This window comes from Pangasianodon hypophthalmus, chromosome 17, assembly GCF_027358585.1.
Source record: "Pangasianodon hypophthalmus isolate fPanHyp1 chromosome 17, fPanHyp1.pri, whole genome shotgun sequence".
NCBI lineage: Eukaryota > Metazoa > Chordata > Actinopteri > Siluriformes > Pangasiidae > Pangasianodon > Pangasianodon hypophthalmus.
The window spans coordinates 3,155,850-3,175,933 of record NC_069726.1 but is presented as its reverse complement, the minus strand read 5'-3'; the positions used below and the strand labels follow the sequence as shown (position 1 = coordinate 3,175,933).

Sequence of the window (20,084 nt, the reverse complement as noted above, 5' to 3'; positions counted from 1 at the left end):
AGTCTTTTTTAGCCAGAGATTATTCCAGGTTATGCAAATGGGTTTGGTGTTTGCTGGGTCTCAGACGAGGGAGTTAGGATTTCCTTGAGAGGGAAAGAGAGAGATACCGAGAAACAGAGAGAAAGAGATAGAATACTAAACCGACATGGCCTGGTGATTAAAGGAAGAATGGTGCGTTGTACGTCATCCGTGTTATGCTGAGGTCATTGGAAATATAGGTCAAGAGGCCTGAAGGCTCAACGAGATCACGGCTGGAGTCGTATATATATATACACACACACATATGCATGTCTATTTCAGCTTTACGACTATATATATATATATATATATATATATATATATATATATATATATATATATATATATATATATATATATACACACACACACACACACACACACACAGTTGGGGTCATAAGTTTACATACGCCTTGCAGAATCTGCAAATTGTTAATGATTTTAAAAAATGAGAGATCATTAAAAAATGCATTTTGTTTTTATTTAGTACTGCCCTCAGTAAGCTATTTCATATAGCACATGTTTACATATAGTCCACAAGACATAATAACTGAATTTAAACAAATGAACCAGTTCAAAAGTTTACATACGCTTGATTCTTAATACTGTGTGTTCGCTGGATGATCATCGACTGTTTTATGTTTTGTGATAGTTGTTCATGAGACCCTTGTTGGTCCTGAGCAGTTAAACAAAATTCTCCAGGTCCTACACATTCTTTGCTTTTCCAGCATTGGAAAATATTGCACTGTAAATATTTGCGACACTAGTGAAGGATGCCATTATTGTGAATCTTTCTCCCCTCAGCACAAAAGGTTGATGCCTCATCTATTGGATTATGGAAGGGATTTTCAGCTTCCTGTTAAGCCGCAGTGTGTCGGACAGCAGCTCACTGAGAGCTCATGTGTTCACTCTAACACTGCTGTTCTCTCTTGTGAGATAGAAAGGAAGGGAAAAGTCGCTTCAGAATGAACCTTTTCTGCTTCAGTCTGGTAAGAAATGCAGTTAAATGGCTCTTCTCATACAGCATGACTGAGATGTCGGGTTTGTTCTGGACATGATCTTGTTTGATTGGTCTGTTTCTGGAGGAATGTTTGTCTGTACACAGTGTGCAGGGTACCTCAGTTGGTGGTGGTAAAAATCAAGTTCAGTTTAAAATGGTCTTGCTTTTATTGGACTTCAGTTTCTAATCTCCACACCATGTATTCTGACCTAATGGCACTGCAAAGTTGTATAATGTGCACAAGCCTTTCTCACCTGCAGAGATGTGAAACAATTTGCACAGAGGTGTGAAAAGCTGAAATAAGAAAACATGGCACAGTAAGTAGTGCCTGAGAGATGACAATGACAGTGTCACAGATGACAATGCTGGATTAAGAGGCGTAAATCTATCTCTGCTCCTGGAGCTTCACTGCAACGCTGCATGGCCAAACATCAGCCGATCAACACATTCTCTAGTGTCTTTCTACAGTTTGATGAAGCTCAATCACAAGTGTCTGTGTTAATCTCAGGGTCAAAGAACAACAATCTGAGCCAAAATGTAGTCGCTGTTTGTCTGACGTTCGTGTTGCTAACAACTAAGTGGAGCCTAAAGCCATCAGTTTAGTATTGCGCAAACTTCATGACTAAATCAGTCTCTCAAACAGGATTGCTGATGTGGTTTCTGACACTGTGTGACATGTTGTTATCTATCAAAATGGATGAAAGGATGTCACAGAGCACAGAAAAAAACAGTCTGAAGCTGAGTCACTTACTTCCTCAGAGCATAGTTTGGTGTCACTCCGCACAAACAGACAGGAGGCATGGCCTAAAGTTTGAACGCAGAATTTTCCATTAAAAGTGATTCTGCTATTTTACGTGATCGAAACAATGCCTTTAAACATGCAATGCGCAATGCTAAGTAAGAGGCTGTATGCTTTCATTATTGGCTAGCAACATTGACCTTAGAGCTCACTTCTGACTGAAATTAAAACCCTTAACAATGTTCTTGCAGCTAAATCTCGTTCATTTTCTAGTAAATTCTATAAACACTCTGTAACAATTAAATACTGAAAAGAAAATGAAACAAACGTACTTTACTGTAAAAATACTGCAAACGTCTGTGCTGATTGAGGTTAAAGGTTGAATTGTCATTGAGGAAGGCAAAAGTGTAGATAATTTAGAAAATTGTCATCTCTCCCAGATATCTGCAATTGTCATGGCATCTTTTGATATGCCTTTGACTTTTTTTGTTTTTTTAGGAGGGATCTACAGACAGCCTGTACGAGGCCCCGCAGACAAGCCCTGGTCCAACGCCTTGGAGCCCCAAGTGGGGCGGCTCGGAGCCCTGCATCGCTCCGGTGAGCTCTTCTTATAAAACCCCCCAATCGCACAACAGATTAATCATTTCAGTCCACACGTGCATTCCTGAGGATCATTTTGTGCATGATGAGTCACGTTCGAGCGGTCCTTGTTTTGAAGAGAGGACATTAATCAGAATAAGTGTCCACCATCTGGACAATGCATCGTTAATCTGTTGCACATTCATCAGGAAAATGACCAAATCCTAGAATAATTCACTCGGTGTATCACCTCAACTGTTTTAGTGAGTTTTGAATTAGAAATAAAATGGAAAATGAAACTAGGTCAGAGTAGTAGTGGATCTGGACTTTATCCTGGGAATGCTAGGGGCGAGAGAGGAATACAGCCTGGATGAGACGGCAGTCCATCACAGGATATCACACATATATCTTTTTAAAATAAAAAAATTACAATTTAATGACATATTTACAGTTAAGTTACCCAACAATTTACCAATTTAATAATTATTATTTAAATAACCAATTGGAAACAGCAGACTCAATCTTAAATTTTTGTTCTGAATCTTTAAAAATGCAAAATATTAATTAAAAATTAATTAAAGATTTTAAAAAATCTTGCTTCTCAGTATTAATTTTATCAACATTGAAATGGTTACTGAGAATAAATGAATGAAATTAGTCACGATTTATTATTCCCCATCCTTCAGGAGCTTCTCCAGACTCCCACCAAACAGCTTAAGACAGATCTGAAGAAAGCAAAGAGAAAGTAAGTGATCGTATCTTTTCCTGTGACAGTTAAATCACACTAACGTGTGTGTATTACGATTGCAGCGTCACCTAAGTAAGCTCAAAGATTACAGATAGATTACATACATACAAAGATACAAACAGATTAAATCTTTATTTTCCCGGACACCCCAAAAAAATCCTGATTTTTCCACATTCATGATTTTGTGAATGAGAGAATTAAAGCACTGGATTAACAGTTGAGATTAAATCTGATGATCTGCCAAAACAAGGTCAAAGTAAACTGTTTGAGACATTGACAGAACTGGAGTGATAATCTGGAGCTTTGAACTCTCTCTCTCGCTCTCGCTCTCGCTCTCCCTCTCTCTCTCTCTCTCTGCATTACAATACAGTTTTTATCCTGACCTCATTAAGTTCCACTTGACTCAAGACTCAAGAAGTGTGCATGAATTACGTCACATGAGTGGCTCCTAGCATCAGAACTAGAGTAGTTTGTAGAAAGCAACAGGAACACACTTGCTCTTGGCATCAATGTAGAAATTTCCTGATTATTCCTAAAAAAGTCCTAAATAATGGATTCTTTGGATGTTTAACACCCGTCTAGATGAAGTTTTAGAGATATTATACAGAAACCATTGTTGTAGTGTTCTTCAAAGAACCTTCAAGAGTTTCCTTAGAGGGACAAATTGAAGAAACCTTTGAGTGTTGCTTAGAGTGCTATATCGGAAGTGCAACGGGAAGTGGTAGCTTAGTGGTCTAAGACACTAGACTCCTGATCGGAAGGTTGTGAGTTCAAATCCCAGCACCGCCAGGCTGCCACTGCTGGGCCCTTGAGTAAGGCCTTTAACCCTCAACTGCTCAGCTGTATAAATTAGATAATTGCAAGTCGCTCTGGATAAGGGCGTCTGCCAAATGTAGTGTAATGCTATATGCTAACTATTTACAGAGACATATTAGTGCGCTAAGTAGTTATGGTGCTAATTAGCGCTCTTGTTTACTAGCTTGCATTTTAAAGTAGCAAAGTTACAAAACCAAACTGACAAATGTCATGTATGTGAATACACTGTAACTTTTAAAAAAGATTCTTTTTAATTTTAATTTTAAAAACAGTGCTGGAAAATGCGATGTTCAGGGCAAATCCATAAAATTGTTTTTTTAAAAACGTTTTGTTGAATTGGAAAGGTAAGCGTAAAGCTAAGTTTATTGACAGAGAGGGAGTCTTGTTCATTTCCTAGTTGTAAAATAAGTACGGTTTCCATTTAGAAACCTGTGAAAGTAATGAACATGGCCTCTGATGTATTTTCAACAAGGGATCTATTTTTTTCCCCCCACAATTTGGTCATTTGCCAAGCTCCACCCACTAGCTAGAGGGAGAAAGTATGCCCCTCCCACCCAGAAAGTATGCCCCTCAATTTTGCACTCTTGGACTCCCATGGATGGCCATGGCATCGTCAGGATTAAAACTTCTCAAACAATCTCCCAACAATAAGATGAATGCTTTGCTGCTGAGCCAATTTCGTTCTATTCTATTCCACTTGACTGACATGAAACATTGCTTGTAATGATAATATAATTAACTTTCTTGTGCTCTTTGTTAATTCAAGTAAGACATAACAATGGACCTTTATTGTGTCTAACACATCTTTTCTGTTTTATGTGACAGATCACGCACATCAGAGTTAACACGCATCAGTGGTACGTCAAATTTGCCTTTTGATCACACTGCACTCTGCCATTTTTAATTAAAAGTTTAAAGTGCACTCACTGAAACTTTGACTTTAGTTGCACGGATTTCCCACTGATCCATCGGTCCTTTATCACTCTAATTTTGGCCTTCCAAATTAAGCCCACACTCCCACATGGCTCAAATGGCTGTCCCCCTCGTACCCAACTTGGCTGCCTCAGTTGCTAGCACTTGATTAATTTTACACATTATGTGTTTTACTAACATAATGACTATTTTGGTCTCTGTTCTTATTCACAGACAAAACAGCATCCAGTAATGTCTACTGTCCATGCACTGGGAAGAGAGATGAGCTAGTTCACCATCAAGCTGAAGGTAAGTGATGCAGTAGGATGTTTATGACTATGTGTATTTCAATATAAGTGACCTGTTGATGGGCTGGTAAGCCGTGAACTTCAATGACTCATGACGATGCAAAAATGATGATGCTAATGCCCATGCTGCCTGGGGGAAAGATTAGAAAATGGCTGCCAGAGGTTCATTATGGAACCATGAGCCCACCTGATATCATTTGTGGAAATTCTTGCAAATATAAGACCATGTTGCAATGTTTGCACTCATTTTGCATGGATGGTAGCTGGTGATCCTTCTCCAACTGATTATTTACGAACTCTGCATTCTGAGCAGATGCAAGTGACGATCCCTACATGATGAACCCCCTGGCTCAAGAAGAAAGAAGTGAGAGAAATGAGAGGGATTACGATGTTCAGGTACATCAGCAAATCTCAATGCCAGATGAGTCATTTCTGTATTTTTTGTATCTACCTGATTGACATTTGCTAAAAAGGTTTCAAAATAAAGGAAAACCTGTTTACAGAAGCCCATTTACATTCCTGAGAAAAGCCACAAGCCCACCCATTCTCACACAAAATATATGTCAGTCTTAACAAGAGCTCTCTTTTTCTTGCTCACGTATAACATTTTACATCACTGCATCAAATTTTGGAGACGCTTTATCAGTCATAGTAACAGTAACACTCTGTCAACACTACTGTCACCTTGATATACTAATGTTCAGAGTTTAGTTAACTGGCTAGTAGCTTTCAACCAGAAATGGAAAATGCAGTTGTTCAGTTGGTTAAACCTGTTACACACCACAGCACCTGGTAGCAAAGAGAAACTAAGGAATTCATTCATTTTAGAATGGAATCGTAATAGTTTTGTTGACCTTTTACAAACATCTCAGCGTGATATGGTAACTGCTCAACCCAGGACCGCAAAGCCCTGCAGAGAGTGGTGTGCTTAGCTGAGTGCATCTGTGGGTCTGTGGGTCTGCTCTCCCCTCTCTGCACAACATCTAAACAAGACGATGCAGTACAAGAGCTGCTAAAATCATCAGGGACTCCACCCACTCCGTTGACTGTCTTTTTATAGCTTGCTGCAATCAGGCAGGCGCTTCCATAGTCTGATGGCTAAAACTGAGAGTCTCTGAACGAGCTTCTTCCCTCAGGCCATCAGACTCTTCAACACGGACATGTCCACCATACACACCCCTTACGACTCCAAAAGGACTCTACAGTCACCTGCACTCCACTGCACTGCACTTTGCACTTTGTATTATTATTATTACACGTAACATACCGCATATTTTGTACATCCAAATTTGCACATTCCCTGCGTATTTTGTACATCCCTTTTGCACATTCCTGCACATATATTTCATATTTCTTTTTTCTTATCTTATTTCTTATTATTTCTTATTCATTTCTGATTTTTAAATTTTAACTTTACTTTAGTATTTAATGCACAGTCTAAAGAGGAGTAGGCCAGATTTCCATTTCACTGCAAGTTGTATACTGTATATAATTGCGTATGTGACAAATAAAAATATCTTGAATATCTTGAATCTTGAATATCTTGAATAACATGCCTATAGCACAATTACCGAGCAAAACATGTTATTTGACATATATATAGTCAGCTGCGTTATGCGTGTCCTATACTAACCATGCATGAATAAGCATTTGGAATTGTTATAAAATATTTTAAGGAGGTTCCAACCTGAATCCCTGCCTAGCTACGCCTCTGGTGTGCCCTGATGCCGTACAATCACTTACCACAACTGATTATTATTAGTAATGCAGAACAGATTGTCGTCAATGGCCTGTTTAATCTCTCTAACACGTGCCAGGCATGGTCATGAAGCCAGGATCTGGAGGGCAGCCCACTACCCATTCTAACATGCCCACTGATGTCTATTACAAATAGGTTTTAATGTGGCGCAAGGGGCCAATCCATCTGCATTTGCATTTGCAGATTACCAGAAATGTGCGGGGATAATGAAAGCCTCTCAATTGGGATTTGGGTGCCAAGATTTTTGACTGATTCTTTAAAATGCATTGTAAAATCAGAAACAAATACAAAGGATCCAAACTGGCCACCCATGTCTACAGCAATTAAGTCAACTATAAACTCATGGCCAATATAGTAGCATAACACTGTATTTCCTGTCAGTTGGTTTTGAGCTGCTAATAGTGTCAGTATTTAGGGACTTTTTGTCAAGTAACTTGCCCATCTTAATATGATTCAAGTCGGCTCATGTGTTCCGCATTACACAAGCTCTGATTCAAATTCAAAAGCCTCAAACCATTGTAGCAAGCAATTTCCCATTAGCTGGTGACATTCTATTTCATCATCTTCCTCTGATGAGGCCACAGCAACACACTACATCACAAGTGCTGCCAAATCTTTTCAGAGGAAAGTAGCTAATGTTGCTCAGAAAAGTCACTAGAAGTCATCTGTTGACATCACTGAAGACTAATTTGCATATTTACACTTGATCTTAGCCAAAAGACCAAGAAGCGATACTAATTTGCATATTTGCTGAATCAAATCTTAAAATCTTAAAATATGCCTGTTTTTTTAAACTGTTTTTTTTTGGAAAGAAAAAGAAGAATTTGGTCCTGACATCACAAACTAACTATTTATGCATTTACAAAATACTGTAATTTCTATTAAGTAAAAAGACAATTATAGACAAATGCTTACGGAAGGAGTGATCTGCTTTTATCATTGTAAATATCGCCAAGAAGTGAAGAAGAAGAAAGAAATGTGCAAGTGGGATAAACAGTGGCGATCAGTGATTCGTTGTGGGGAAATAAAATCACTAAGGGGATTTAGCCACAAATCAATAATTTGGAAACACTGCTACAACATCACTTCATCCCTGATGCCTCCATTTATTTTGACCAGACAAAAAAAAGTGTGTGCTTTTCCTAATAATCCTTGCTGTTTAATTCCAGCTCCCTTCATTTGCTGGACAACTAAAACCTTCCTACTCTTCCGAAACACCATAAATGCTCTGAAATTTCAGAAGTTTCTTTCAGGCAAAACAGATTATCAGGTAACAGGATTCCTGGAACTCACTAATCTGCTAAAGATGCACCCAAGAATTGGACAAGCACAGAAGAATTTCCACAGAAACTAATGAATATGAGTCTGAAGGGACTCTGAATTAAATACTCACTGATACTACTGCAGTACTGACCTTCCTTTTGGCCTGCAGGTTGGTGAGGACAAGGCACATGGAACTCTCCAGAAGATCCACAAGCTGGTGAAGAGCAGTGTCGAGGAGAGCAGAAATCCTCCAGACATCGGTGGTAAGGCCTATTAATATGTCAAGAGTCAAAAAACTATATGGCATGAAATCAGAGCAATATGTTTGACAAAAATCTAATATAAACACTTCCATCTTGCCATGATGGTGTTTATAGAAGATGTCGCAGTCATAACCTGCATAGGACTCTCTAAAAAGCCTGAGAAGAAGCTCAGAAAAGAGTCTAACCAGCAGTCTGAACCAGGAAATGAGAAGGACATAACAGAAATGGAAGGCCTGTGGAGCCCAGAACATTTCCACCACCACTGGAGCTCCACGGACACCTGTTCATTCTGGGAATCATCCTATCACACCTGCCACGGACCCACAGCCGATCCATGGCTATATAACCTTAACTTCACTCTGCCCCGAGGAACTGACCGGCACCGGTACGAGGAGTTGATCCATGATTTGGACCTCCCCAGGATGGAGTATCCACCCATGAGAGTCATCCGCTCATTCACTGACCTGGACATGACCAACACCATGGTGAGTTCCAGGTCTTGATGGTGTCACCTAGTCATGCTAATATGTCTAATTCTGATATTTCATGAATGTGATCATACAAAATGGTTCCCAGTTAGCTCCCAAAAATAAGAAAGTGATGACGAGTTAGCATGATCTCATTTCCATTATGCTAATTAGACACTACCAGTTTTCATTTGCTAACAGCTGCATTTTAACCCTTCTGTCTCTGCAAATACATCAGAGATATCAAGATATGAACCTGATCGTCAAACAGGATACTAACAGTGACACTTCAGAAGATAATGTAGATAACTCAATTAATGTATTTAGATTAAATGTACATGTAGGCAAGACATGACTTTGAGGCTTTCAGTTAAAATGATGCAATGCAACAGACATGCGTTCTTGGTCAAACTGTGCATGAACTGTATGAAACAAGTTCCTGAAACACACTTGCAGTACATTTACATAGTAATCATCTCTCATACTCTTAAACTCTTTACTGTGGCTTTTCTCCTGAAGCTTAGAGTCGAGCTCTTTGACCAGATGTAAATGGCATACAAGCGACACATCCTGTGTACAGATGAGGAAGTTGTGGGCTCGGCCCTATGCGTGTGTGTACAGACAGTGCTTGAGAAGTGTGAGGGTGTGTGGTGTATTTGGTCATGCATAGGAAAATTTGTTTCTAAAGACAAATAACGCATTTTTGAGAGTCATGCTTCAGAGGAGAGCTTCAAATGCCTCAGAGAAACCAAGGAATAAGCCAAAGGTAAAAAGGAAGATTCATTTTTTAAATACTGTTGTGTCAGAGCTAATAAACAGTGTACATTATAATGTTGTAAGCCAGCTGTGAATGGAATGGTGGAAAAGTTTTGTTTTTCGGTCACAATATTGTTCCAAATTTCAGTTGGAACTTCTTGGCAAGAAGCTGAGTGATGACTGTAAAATAATTAAATAATTTAAATTACTTTTTTTTAAAGCCTACAACATAAATAGCAAATAATGATAACAGTTAAACTGAGTTCTGAGTATTGCCACTAAAAACATGAAAATGTTTTCTCCAAAACAGAACAGGTTTGGAAAAAAAAGAAAAATGTCCAAATGTCCAACATGATGTTTTCTTTTTCTTTTCTTTCTTTCTTTTTTTTTTCTTAAACAAGGTTTTCTCTAAAACAGAGTAGGTCTCAAAAAGACAAATGTCCAGTTTCTTTTTTCATTTTTTTCTTTTCTTTTCTTTTCTTCTTCTTTTTTTTTTAGTGTCTTTCAAAACAGAGTGAAAAAAATGAATGCTAAAAGTATATTTTATGCTTTTTTTAAACAAGTTTTTCTCCAAAAAAAAAAAAAGCAGGAGTGAAAAATAAGAGAAAAGTTTATTTTCAGTCATAACTCAATTTTGTAGTCATAACCAAAATTTGTAGTTACTGCATTGTGCCTGCTTTCAGTGTTAGTACAAGAGAATTGCAACATAAATTTATTTCACAAATTCTGCTGTAGTCATGCAATAGTCTTACATTTCACTTCTGTCTTCAGCGCTCTTATAGCTTTGGCAGGTTCGACACGTCCAAAAATCAGTCCAAGCCGGAGGAACATGAAAGCACTTTGGTAAATGTTTCAATCTGCATTCCTGCTTATTAAAATGAAGATGTAAAGAAATAATAAGCATATACATTATGAAACATGTCAGAACTGTGGTTTAATCTGGCATGTGGCCTTGTAACTTTTACACTTTGACACTCTTTAAACTTACAGGGACAGGGTGCTGATGGCGAATCAGGCGAGGGAGATCATATCAAAGGGGGATTAGGGAAGAAGATGAAAGCCATCTCAATGACCATGCGCAAGAAGATGGGGAAGAAATATGCCAGAGCTCTGTCAGAGGAAACGGTGAGCACTGAAGATGAAAGCAAATGGGTGTTTTGGGTTTTTTCTGCAGTGTCTGCTTTTTTGGTATGTTTCATATAAACCTATCACCGGAAAGCATCTCAACTTTCTAACCACTGATGTGACAAAACAGACATAAATGTTACCTATCAGGAAGTGCAGTGAGGACGTTTTATTATTTATAAAAAACACACAAAAATCAGTAATGTAGAAATAAAAAAAAGTCTGTGTTTCTTAAATAGACTGGCAATACAACTATTTACTGTAACCATTAACTCAGGAGCAAGGAATCATATATTTGGGGGTGTGCTGTTACAGGAAAATAATTAATAACAAGGTGGTGTGCCAAAGTTTCCACCCTGATGTTGATTATTTATATAATAGCACGTGCAGAAGTGTTTTATTCCCATTATACCATAGCAATTAGCCTTCGATTACAATATTTATTTTTTTAAAGAATGACATACTTTAAACCATTTATAGTTGCATTTAACATAGTCCATGTCCACAAAACAAGCATATTATCACTTATATTATATCAGCTATAAACAGTACTTCCCTAATCGCCCTCTTGTTTTTATCACGACTGAAGTTAATACGACAAAAAAATGCAGCTTGTTACCAAGAAAAGGCAAAGAGCAAAGTTCTCTGTACTGAAGCCTTTCCTGTGTAAGTTACACCTTTATCTCTGACAGTTACAAAGCATTTACACTTCCAAAAGTGCTTAATAAGCATCTCCTCACCATGAAATATCTGTTACTGTAGAAAACATTGTAACAGCATATTAGAATGAGCGCATTGATATAAACCTGTGATTTGAAGCTTCACTACTGTCACTGAAAAATTAGTCAACACATTCTGACCAATCAGATTTTGAGAATTGAGAACAGCACTGGGATAACACACTTCCAAGATCTGATTTATACATGGCAAGCCAGCTTTTGTGGACTAAAGACCTGTAAGGACACCCCAATCCTGAGCTGATCGGACATGTGGAAATTGGTGTATATATAGTAGAAACACACCAAAAAAAATTGTTTGTAATAGCAGCTTGGCAAGGTTGTGGTGTGTTTTGCACAGGGGGAAGGTGTAGATGGAGACCAGGATGCTGAAGGAGTGGCTAATGTGAGTGAAGCTCCAGCCAAAGACAGCACAAAGTCCAGTAACTCAGTGGAAAGTCTCTTCAGTCTCCACAGCGCCCAAAGCTCCACCAGTAGTAAGTTACACACTCAGATATCCATCTCATTTGCCTTATATAGTCCTACATTTTTCAATGGGATTTGTTTGCCTTATTTATCACACTGTGGTGCAGAGTGAAACAGGTGCAAGTCATGAAACTAGGTGTGGTTTACCATAAAGGCCAGTTTTACTAAATAACATTAAATAACTCAAACAGCACCGTTCATACAGAAAATGAACCAATTTTAGTGCAAAACAAAAGAATCATGAATAAATCATACAAATCTATTGTTGTTTCGGCTGCTTCCGTTAGGGGTCACCACAGCAGATCACGGGGCCCCAGGTTTGATTTGGCACAGGTTTTTCTGCCAGATGCCCTTCCTGATGCAACCCTCCCAGGCTTTATCCAGGCTTGGGACTGGCACTGAGAGTACACTCCCAGTGGCTGGGTTGGCTGACCAGCTTTTGGTTTTGGCTTCTCTCAGTTGTGATATTTGATGTTCTTCATGTCATCTCTGTTCTAGATATCCTAACTAATTTGCCTTGCTGTAGAATACTCCTAAATTTCTGTATCTTTATTTTTGTACAGAATTTGTAAAATATGACATCGCCCCCTTTTTGTCCATTTAAAACTATATAATGCGAGAAGGGGGAAAACTTTTGCACCCAATTGTAACTGAAGCATAAAAATAAGAGGCTGTTCATCACACTGCTTCTTGTGAACATATTCTGTTTAAATGGCTATTAAATGGCTAACTCTCTATAAGATTACCAATAGGCCAGTTGTAGCTCAGTGATAGTAAGTTGAAACCCTTAGGTCAAAGGCCTTAAGTCTCAATTGCTCAGCTTTATACTTGGATTCAATTCTGCCTTCAAAAGTATCTGCTAGTTTATTTATTGTGTAATTTTGCTGGATGTTAGGTGGCATCACCAGTGGCTCTGAGGGCTCGTGTAATAGAGACAGTCTGAGGCTGGAGGAGGAAGTCCCTGACACCATTCAATTCTGTGGCAAAGCAAAAGTTCACACCGATTTCCTCCCGAGCCCATACGACACAGAGTCTCTAAAACTCAAGGTAGGCAGCTCATTAATTTACTCTAATGACAGTAATTTACTGTAATGACCCTGAAATGGCTATCCCAGTGATTCTAGCATTGCAGTTCTAATAATTATTTTATATCGTATTATAATATCTCCTATATCACATACGTCATGTAAGCAATACTGATGGAAATACTGTAGATCTTCCTATTGGTTTGGGATTTTGTCACTTGAAAAAGACCTGAATGTGACAGTACTATAAAATCTGTCTAGACAAGAACATAAGCTGTAACCGATGTCATAGTCCTTATAACTTCTAAACATTCTGTTGTCTCAGGTTGGAGACATGATCGACATCATCAGTAAGCCCCCCATGGGCATATGGACAGGGATGCTGAACGGCAAAGTGGGCAGCTTTAAGTTCATCTATGTGGACGTCCTGGCTGAGGAGCCTGCTCCAGTGCACAGGATGGGAAACCACAGGAGAAGCAGAAGACCTCGACCCAAAACGCTCCAGGAGTTCCTTGAGAGATTGAACCTAGAGGTACTGCTTTAATTCTTTGACTGTATTCTAATCGCTACTATTTAATCTGAGAAAATTGGGATAGCACATAAATACTGCATTAGAAACTAAGCTCACAAGACAGAAAATTAGTAACGTGTCAATCATCGCAAAAGTTGTAAAGCATCTTTACAGAAAACCGGATGAAGATTTAAATCCCTAATGAACAGGAGGCAAGGAAAGATGACATGATGACATGAGAAAGAACCCTTGAGAGGAACCACACTCAAATGGGAACCTAAATGGAACTTGCCCTCTTCGCACCGGATAGTGGGATTAGAAATCAGTACACAGGTGTAGAAGAGTAAAGACAAACAGTACTGAATGTATTGAAAGGATGCATGCACAGATTATGAATAAGAGTCCTGAGATGAGCAACAGGACAGTCTTTATGTTAACAGCAGCAATTCCTAGGTGCAAATGTACAGTATCCAAGTGAGTTTTAGCCCACTCTTGTACTCTTCTAATTCAGCTAGAGTTTGAGGGTGCCATTATTTACATACACAGTGAACCATCAACTGAGACTTTTTTTTTTGCGACTTCTATTTGTCCTTTTTCTGCCCCTGTTTTTGCATAACACATGCTCTATCACTGCTGTTCTTCACATGTTCTGTCCATACCTCAGATTATGACAAACAACAAAGTTTATTGCTAAGTTACATTCTTCCAGATGCATGACCTCGTGACATTGTATGGCAAGCCACTGCAGTTGGTGGATATAACAAATTTTTTTTATGTCTAGGAAGTTTATCAGCCTACTCACTAATTTCCTAGCAGTCTAATGAGTTGTAAGCAAAATGTCACTTTACATTAAACCAAAGATGACATTGAGTTAACCTGGAGAACTTTACTTTTTATTTATTACATAATTGTTTGTAAAGTTTTGAATGATCAGTCATTTTTTTGAATCATTGGGTATTTCTCAATGTTAAAACTAAAACTAAAACACAGTTGAGTGCAATGTAATATTGTTGTATTCTGCAACGAGGCAACAATTCAAAATACAGGGCAAAATCAGATGAAATTTTGCCCTGAGTCTCTGGACCTGACCTGAAGAAGGCAGTGTGTGACATCTGTTAAAAAGTTAAGACAAATGGGCTACGAAAGAAGTTGTTGTCGTGAAGGCAAAAAGTGGATATGCTAGTTATTAGAGAACATCTAGATCTTATCTGGAAACGAAATGCAAACTGAAATCTTCTCATTTTTTCACTATTAATATTTTAACACGTGCTTTTGGCCATTTTTGTACTAGCATCTGTGAAACCGAACAAACTACATGCCTTGTTGCTAAAATAAATTTCTTTGTCTACTTTACTCTACATTTAGTCCAAAGGATATGCAAATCTTCTAACTTAACTGGTTTTTGGTGATAAAAAAAAAAAAATTCATGCAAAAAAATAATCAGTTCATCTGTGGTCTTAAAACCAACAGCCAACAGAAAACATTTTCAGGTTCACCAGATGATGTGAATTGTAAACCAGAAAATTTGCATTTTGATAAACATGTCAGTGATAACTGGTATAAATGCGAAAAACATCATTAATAAGGCAAGTTACGCTTCACTGGGGTTTCAGCTTCAGATCATAGTATGTGATAATGGCTGTCAAAAGAGGTAAAACATGTCAGATGTGATGTGACCTAAAAGTGTGAAATCTTTTCTGGCCATCTTTTCCCTGCAGGAGTTCATGTCCTCCCTGTTGCTAAATGGTTATCAGACGGTAGAAGATCTGAAGGATCTGAAAGAACAGCACTTGATTGAGCTGAATGTGACTGATCCTGAGCACAGACACAAATTGCTGGCAGCTACCGAGTATTTACACGACGTGGAGTGTGAGTGACACACGCACACACTTAGCTCATTAAACTTTACACACTGAAAGTCTGGCGTGAAAAAACAACAACAACAAAAAACAGAAACTTGTTAAAAACACTTTATGTTCCTTTTATACTGTGTTAAATGTCAACATTGAGCTATGGTCACTTTTATACAGATGAGCTAGCTAAAAAGCTAACCAAATCAGAGACGTAATGTAATTAGAGATATCTTCTAAACAAACACCAACAAACAAAAAAATAATAATCAGAGATGAGGAAGAGATGTGTTGTACAGTGGAAAAAGTGATCTAGCTAGATTAGCTAAAAGGCTAAAGTTAGCCTAAAGCACAATAACTACCCTTCAGTTAGCCTAAAGCACAATAATTACCCTTCAGTTAGCCTAAAGCACAATAATTACCCTTCAGTTAGCCTAAAGCACAATAACTACCCTTCAGTTAGCCTAAAGCACAATAACTACCCTTCAGTTAGCCTAAAGCACAATAATTACCCTTCAGTTAGCCTAAAGCACAATAACTACCCTTCAGTTAGCCTAAAGCACAATAACTACCCTTCAGTTAGCCTAAAGCACAATAATTACCCTTCAGTTAGCCTAAAGCACAATAACTACCCTTCAGTTAGCCTAAAGCACAATAACTACCCTTCAGTTAGCCTAAAGCACAATAATTACCCTTCAGTTAGCCTAAAGCACAATAACTACCCTTCAGTTAGCCTAAAGCACAATAATTACCCTTCAGTTAGCCTAAAGCACAATAATTACCCTTCAGTTAGCCTAAAGCACAATAACTACCCTTCAGTTAGCCTAAAGCACAATAATTACCCTTCAGTTAGCCTAAAACACCATAAATACCCTTCAGTTAGCCTAAAGCACAATAATTACCCTTCAGTTAGCCTAAAGCACAATAATTACCCTTCAGTTAGCCTAAAGCACCATAACTACCCTTCAGTTAGCCTAAAGCACAATAATTACCCTTCAGTTAGCCTAAAGCACCATAACTACCCTTCAGTTAGCCTAAAGCACAATAATTACCCTTCAGTTAGCCTAAAGCACCATAACTACCCTTCAGTTAGCCTAAAGCACAATAACTACCCTTCAGTTAGCCTAAAGCACAATAACTACCCTTCAGTTAGCCTAAAGCACAATAACAACCCTTCAGTTAGCCTAAAGCACAATAACTACCCTTCAGTTAGCCTAAAGCACCATAATTACCCTTCAGTTAGCCTAAAGCACAATAATTACCCTTCAGTTAGCCTAAAGCACAATAATTACCCTTCAGTTAGCCTAAAGCACAATAATTACCCTTCAGTTAGCCTAAAGCACCATAATTACCCTTCAGTTAGCCTAAAGCACCATAATTACCCTTCAGTTAGCCTAAAGCACAATAATTACCCTTCAGTTAGCCTAAAGCACAATAATTACCCTTCAGTTAGCCTAAAGCACCATAACTACCCTTCAGTTAGCCTAAAGCACCATAACTACCCTTCAGTTAGCCTAAAGCACAATAACTACCCTTCAGTTAGCCTAAAGCACAATAATTACCCTTCAGTTAGCCTAAAGCACAATAACTACCCTTCAGTTAGCCTAAAGCACAATAATTACCCTTCAGTTAGCCTAAAGCACAATAATTACCCTTCAGTTAGCCTAAAGCACAATAACTACCCTTCAGTTAGCCTAAAGCACAATAATTACCCTTCAGTTAGCCTAAAGCACAATAACTACCCTTCAGTTAGCCTAAAGCACAATAACTACCCTTCAGTTAGCCTAAAGCACAATAATTACCCTTCAGTTAGCCTAAAACACCATAACTACCCTTCAGTTAGCCTAAAGCACAATAATTACCCTTCAGTTAGCCTAAAGCACAATAATTACCCTTCAGTTAGCCTAAAGCACAATAATTACCCTTCAGTTAACTTCAGTAGGCTACACTAGAATTACTACACAACAAATTATCTTACCTACCATAATACAACTGCTGACGAGTTTAGTTTACATCTTGTGCACATTAAGTCTTACTTTCAAAATGAAGCAATAATTTATACAGTTGTAACTCATGTGTAAGTCACCAACTGCTAAATAAGTAAGGAAATAAATAAATATAAATACACAGCCTTGTCAATGTGAAAAAGAAAATTCTCTGAGGGACATATGTAGAGTTTAACCAAGGGTTAGCAAGCTAACTAAGCACAATAAATTAAACTGATTAAATGTAGCTATTATGGGGTTTAAAGTTAGCATGCTAACCAGGAATCCCCCTTTGTAATAGGTTTTAACCTTGAGTTCTAGAGAAGTGAACAAATACAGTGTGAAGTTAATGAGAACAAGCAGGTAATGATGCAAGAGCTCAGTTACTGACAGGAAATGAGTGCAGTGGAGAGTTTTCTGTGGTTTAGTGTTTGAACCAGCCCAACTATAAACATGTTGAAAACTAGCTTTTTTTTTTTTTTTTTCCAAAACATGCTATGTGGTGACAAAATGTCTGTCTTCTATCGAAATTAGTATTCTCAGAAAAAAAAAGGGGTACTAACCTGTATCTTTATCTTTTGTACCTTCAATATGTAATGTCACCCAGAAATGTAGGTATAGCATACCTTAAAAAAAAGGCACATCATTGGACCTACACTATACGCACCTCTCTAAATGAAGGACACATGATACAGGATAAATGAAGGGTGCAAAAAGTGGCCACTTGCTGGTTCCACTCCACAAGGTGCCTTTAGTACCTGAGTGGAAGTCTCAAACCCTTGCTATTTTTCTCTTAGCTAATAGTCAGAGAGAAGGGGAAGGTGAGGAAGCTCCCAAATCTCCGAGCGCAGTGGTGAAAGCTGAGCCGAACAACTGCCCCAGAGACTCTGGCTGCTACATCGCCTTGGACTGCTCTGACAACAGTAAAGAGGACGCAGAGAGCCACCTACCTGCATCTCTGTCCCCATCACCAGCTGAGGTGTAACCGCAGTGTATTCCTGTGCCTAGTGAATGTGACCTACATCTCACAAACAACATAGCCCTCGTGCAAATGGGTCAGCGATCAATCTGTGTTAATGTCAGGACCTTACTTTAGTTGTTTTTAGCGTGAATATGCAACCTCCGTTCCATTTTGAGCTGTCAGACAATTGTGCCATGATATATAGAAATACAATTATTCATATGGAGTGTGTGCGTGTGTGTGTGTGGGGGGAATTATTCACATAGATCACTCCTTTCAACATTCATCTGTGACTGTAAATCAGAAAGAACAAAAGCACTGTAAATATAATGTAAATAATATGTAAAAGAAATATATTATGTATTCAGTGGATGAATAAACGTCCTAAATAAACTTGATATAGTTTCTGCAATCAACGCACCATGTTTTAATTATTGTTATTATTTTGTGTGTGTGTTTTAAATCGTTTCCATAAATTGCACACATGCTCTTTTCTGTGGAATGGATCAATAATGCTGGTACTTTCAGTTTCAAAAAGTTACACACTGCAGCTTTAATCTCAATCTCAATTACTCCATTTCACAGTAAAGGGTGAGTGTGCGTGTGTGTGTGTGCTATAACTAAGTGATTTTAAATAAACCTGATATATGTTCTACATTTATTGCTTTATTTTTGGGTGGGCTTCCTTTAAAATCACTTCCATAAATTGTTATGGATTAACTGAGTTTGCGATTAAAGCGGCAATATGTAACTTTTTGTTGTTAACCATGAAAGTAGCAGCATGATTTAGTCAGAAAAAGAAAAAAGAAAAAAAGAACTACTCTATAATATACTCCTCTAGTGCTAGTTCAAGTTGTCACGAATACCTAAAATATTCAGGATGGATCTGACACAGTGGATCTGGCATTTCACATTTTAATACTAATTGAAGATGTACTCCTGGCACTCACAACCACCAGATTAAAGGTGCAGTCAGTAATATTAAAATCAAGACATTTTTGTAATATTTGTTGACTTTTCTCTCATATTCTGGCAGCTTTTGATAAAATACCTACTCAAAAGAAAAACTCTGTGGTACCTAAGGATCTGTAAATGATTTTTTTTTAAAATGTGAACCACCAACATCTAACCAATCAGGACAAAGAAGCCCAACCCCTTGCTTAACCATGTTACTCATGTCCTTAATCATGTTTCCTGTTATGTCTTGCGCTAGCATTTAAGCACTCGAGCAGTTTTGGAGGTGTAGCGTTAGAGTGAACGCTGAAGGGAGTACGTATATATAGTTAGGATTTTGTGCTTCAGCAGCATTCTATGTAAGAGACATCTGCTCAGCATATTCATCCATTTTACATGCAACAACATACTTGTACCAAAGAGGTGTCCACATTTTTACACACTGCACCTTTAAGACATAAAAAAAAGGAACATACGGGTAATTGTGCTCTATTTTGTGAATAGATAAATGGCACTGTTAAAGATCTGTGAGGTATGGTGATCATTTATTTGTTCAGAAGAACTGAAAAGCAGTGACCCACACGTCTGAACAAAATATGATTACTAACACCTAATCCCATTTCTTAAATATAAATTATGTATAATATATATAAATATATATAAATTTTGTGTGCAAACACAAAAACGTGTAACTGAACCTGAAAAATGAGCTCAGTATGAGTATGAATCCATTACCATATCTCAATCTCAGTGAGCCTCCTGGACTTCATCTTTCTCTAATCAGAGCTTTTGATCAGACATCATGTTCATCTAGCAAGAGCATGAAAATGTAGACAACACCTC

General features: G+C 38.0%; 1 protein-coding gene and 1 long non-coding RNA gene across 2 annotated transcripts; both read left to right on the top strand.

Moving 5' to 3' along the window:
- The first annotated feature begins 799 nt into the window (after positions 1 to 799).
- On the top strand, positions 800 to 3,081 carry LOC117599375 (uncharacterized). Its single transcript, XR_008304596.1, has 3 exons — positions 800 to 1,007; positions 2,256 to 2,354; positions 3,023 to 3,081. It is a non-coding gene; the product is annotated as an uncharacterized LOC117599375 (long non-coding RNA).
- Positions 3,082 to 9,436: 6,355 nt separating this feature from the next.
- On the top strand, positions 9,437 to 18,970 carry samsn1b (SAM domain, SH3 domain and nuclear localisation signals 1b). The gene is made up of 8 exons (XM_026944032.3): positions 9,437 to 9,638; positions 10,400 to 10,471; positions 10,619 to 10,753; positions 11,831 to 11,966; positions 12,851 to 13,002; positions 13,306 to 13,512; positions 15,210 to 15,360; positions 18,124 to 18,970. The coding sequence occupies exons 1-8, from the start codon at positions 9,585 to 9,587 to the stop codon at positions 18,309 to 18,311; spliced, it is 1,095 nt and encodes a 364-aa protein (XP_026799833.1). The 5' UTR covers positions 9,437 to 9,584; the 3' UTR covers positions 18,312 to 18,970.
- The last annotated feature ends 1,114 nt before the right edge of the window (positions 18,971 to 20,084 follow it).